The sequence below is a fragment of the Austrofundulus limnaeus genome, unplaced genomic scaffold (assembly GCF_001266775.1).
Source record: "Austrofundulus limnaeus strain Quisiro unplaced genomic scaffold, Austrofundulus_limnaeus-1.0 Scaffold750, whole genome shotgun sequence".
NCBI classification, from domain to species: Eukaryota; Metazoa; Chordata; class Actinopteri; order Cyprinodontiformes; family Rivulidae; genus Austrofundulus; species Austrofundulus limnaeus.
In genome coordinates, this window is record NW_013953152.1 from 103,892 (window position 1) to 105,319 (window position 1,428).

The window sequence follows — 1,428 nt, forward strand, 5'->3', positions numbered from 1 at the left end:
GCTCTGTTGTCCTCCATCCATATTTTCAGTTCCAGGCTGAGTCATTTCTACCTTCTCCTCTCTGTCAACGAGTAAATAAAATGTCTCCGTTCCTGTAATATATTTTTAAAAACAGCCTACAGTATTTTTACAGTCTTTATTTTACTGTTAAAATAAAAGTTTATTAAATAAAGTCTGATGTTACAACTAATCCTTCAACTTCAGCTGATTTTATTTCCTGTTTCCTCTCAGAGCTCGACCAGACGGTAAAATCTCTCTTCCCGAGACTCTACTCGAGCCGCAAACAGAGCTTCCAGAGCGCGTCGTGCTCTCGCTGGCCTCTGCCCAACGCCAAGAAACCCTTCGGTTGGTTTCAGGGTGAGAAAGTTGTCTGTGTTTGTTCTGGCCCGTTATTCTCACCTGTTTATTCACAACCAAACAGGGAAGAATGAAACGATGATCTGTCTCCTCCAGAACCGAGTAAAGATGAAATAAAAACATTTTTTGATTTTCGTTCATTAATTCACGTGTTTGAGTCTAAAACCTGTTTCAACTCTGAAAACGTGTTTGTTTTCTCCAGAGCACCGACGAGGCGGAGCGAGGTGGAGACGCTGGCACCTGGTCCACGGAGGGTTCACGCCGGGTGCTGTGTACCTGAACGATCAGGGCTCGCTGACGGGCCTGGTTCTGATCCACCCCTCCTCGGACTACTGGATCCTGGGTCTGAAGATCCTCTGTGTCCTTTTAATACTGCTCTTTTCTTTTTGTTTAGGTTTTTGAGCTGCAAACAGACAAACTGATGAGATCTTGGGGATAAATTAAGTGATCTGAACCTGGACCTGGACCTGGACCCTGCTGCACGAGGACTGGACTGTTTGGATCCAMGTTTCTTATTTCTGTATAAAAAAAAAGAAACAATGATCTGAGATTTTCTACTGTTTGGATCTATTAACAGACCAAAATGTACAGAAAATGACAGAATTTGCACTAATTCTTAAAGGTAAATTAACTTAAACTGAGCTTTTATTTTGAAATGTGRWTTTAGATTCATATTCTGCTACTCTTTCCTGTTTCCAGTTAAATTTCTCCCTCATATTTTGTGCCGTTTGGTTATAAAATGTTCATCTCAATCTGTTTTTTATCCTTTTTAGTGACAGTTTAGCTAATTTTTGTTATTTGCTAAGTTTTAGTAAATGTTTGATTTTACCTACAGTATTGCTAAATTTGGCTTTTAGCAACAGTTTGCTCGTTTCAGCTTGTAGGTACACATCTGCTTATAGCTGTGCTTTATTAAGCTTTTGCTATTCCTAAAGTATGTGCTAATTGTTACTTTTTGTTACAGATTATCTAAATTTAGCTTTTAACAACATTTTAAATCACATTTAGCTTTTAGCAAAATAAAGCAGCTTCTCTAACTTCAGCATTTATCTACATTTTACACATTTTATA

The 1,428-nt window shown here is 38.5% G+C and overlaps 1 protein-coding gene across 2 annotated transcripts in view; it reads left to right on the forward strand.

Moving 5' to 3' along the window:
* The window catches only part of rnf180b (ring finger protein 180b), a gene marked incomplete at its 5' end in the record, with an annotated part of 45,216 nt that extends 44,003 nt beyond the window's left edge, over positions 1 to 1,213 (forward strand). For both annotated transcript variants that reach the window (XM_014028348.1, XM_014028349.1), the window contains 2 exon segments: positions 232 to 357; positions 560 to 1,213. In XM_014028348.1, the coding sequence (XP_013883802.1) occupies positions 232 to 357; positions 560 to 759 (326 nt within the window). In that variant the 3' untranslated portion in view covers positions 760 to 1,213.
* Positions 1,214 to 1,428: the final 215 nt, after the last annotated feature.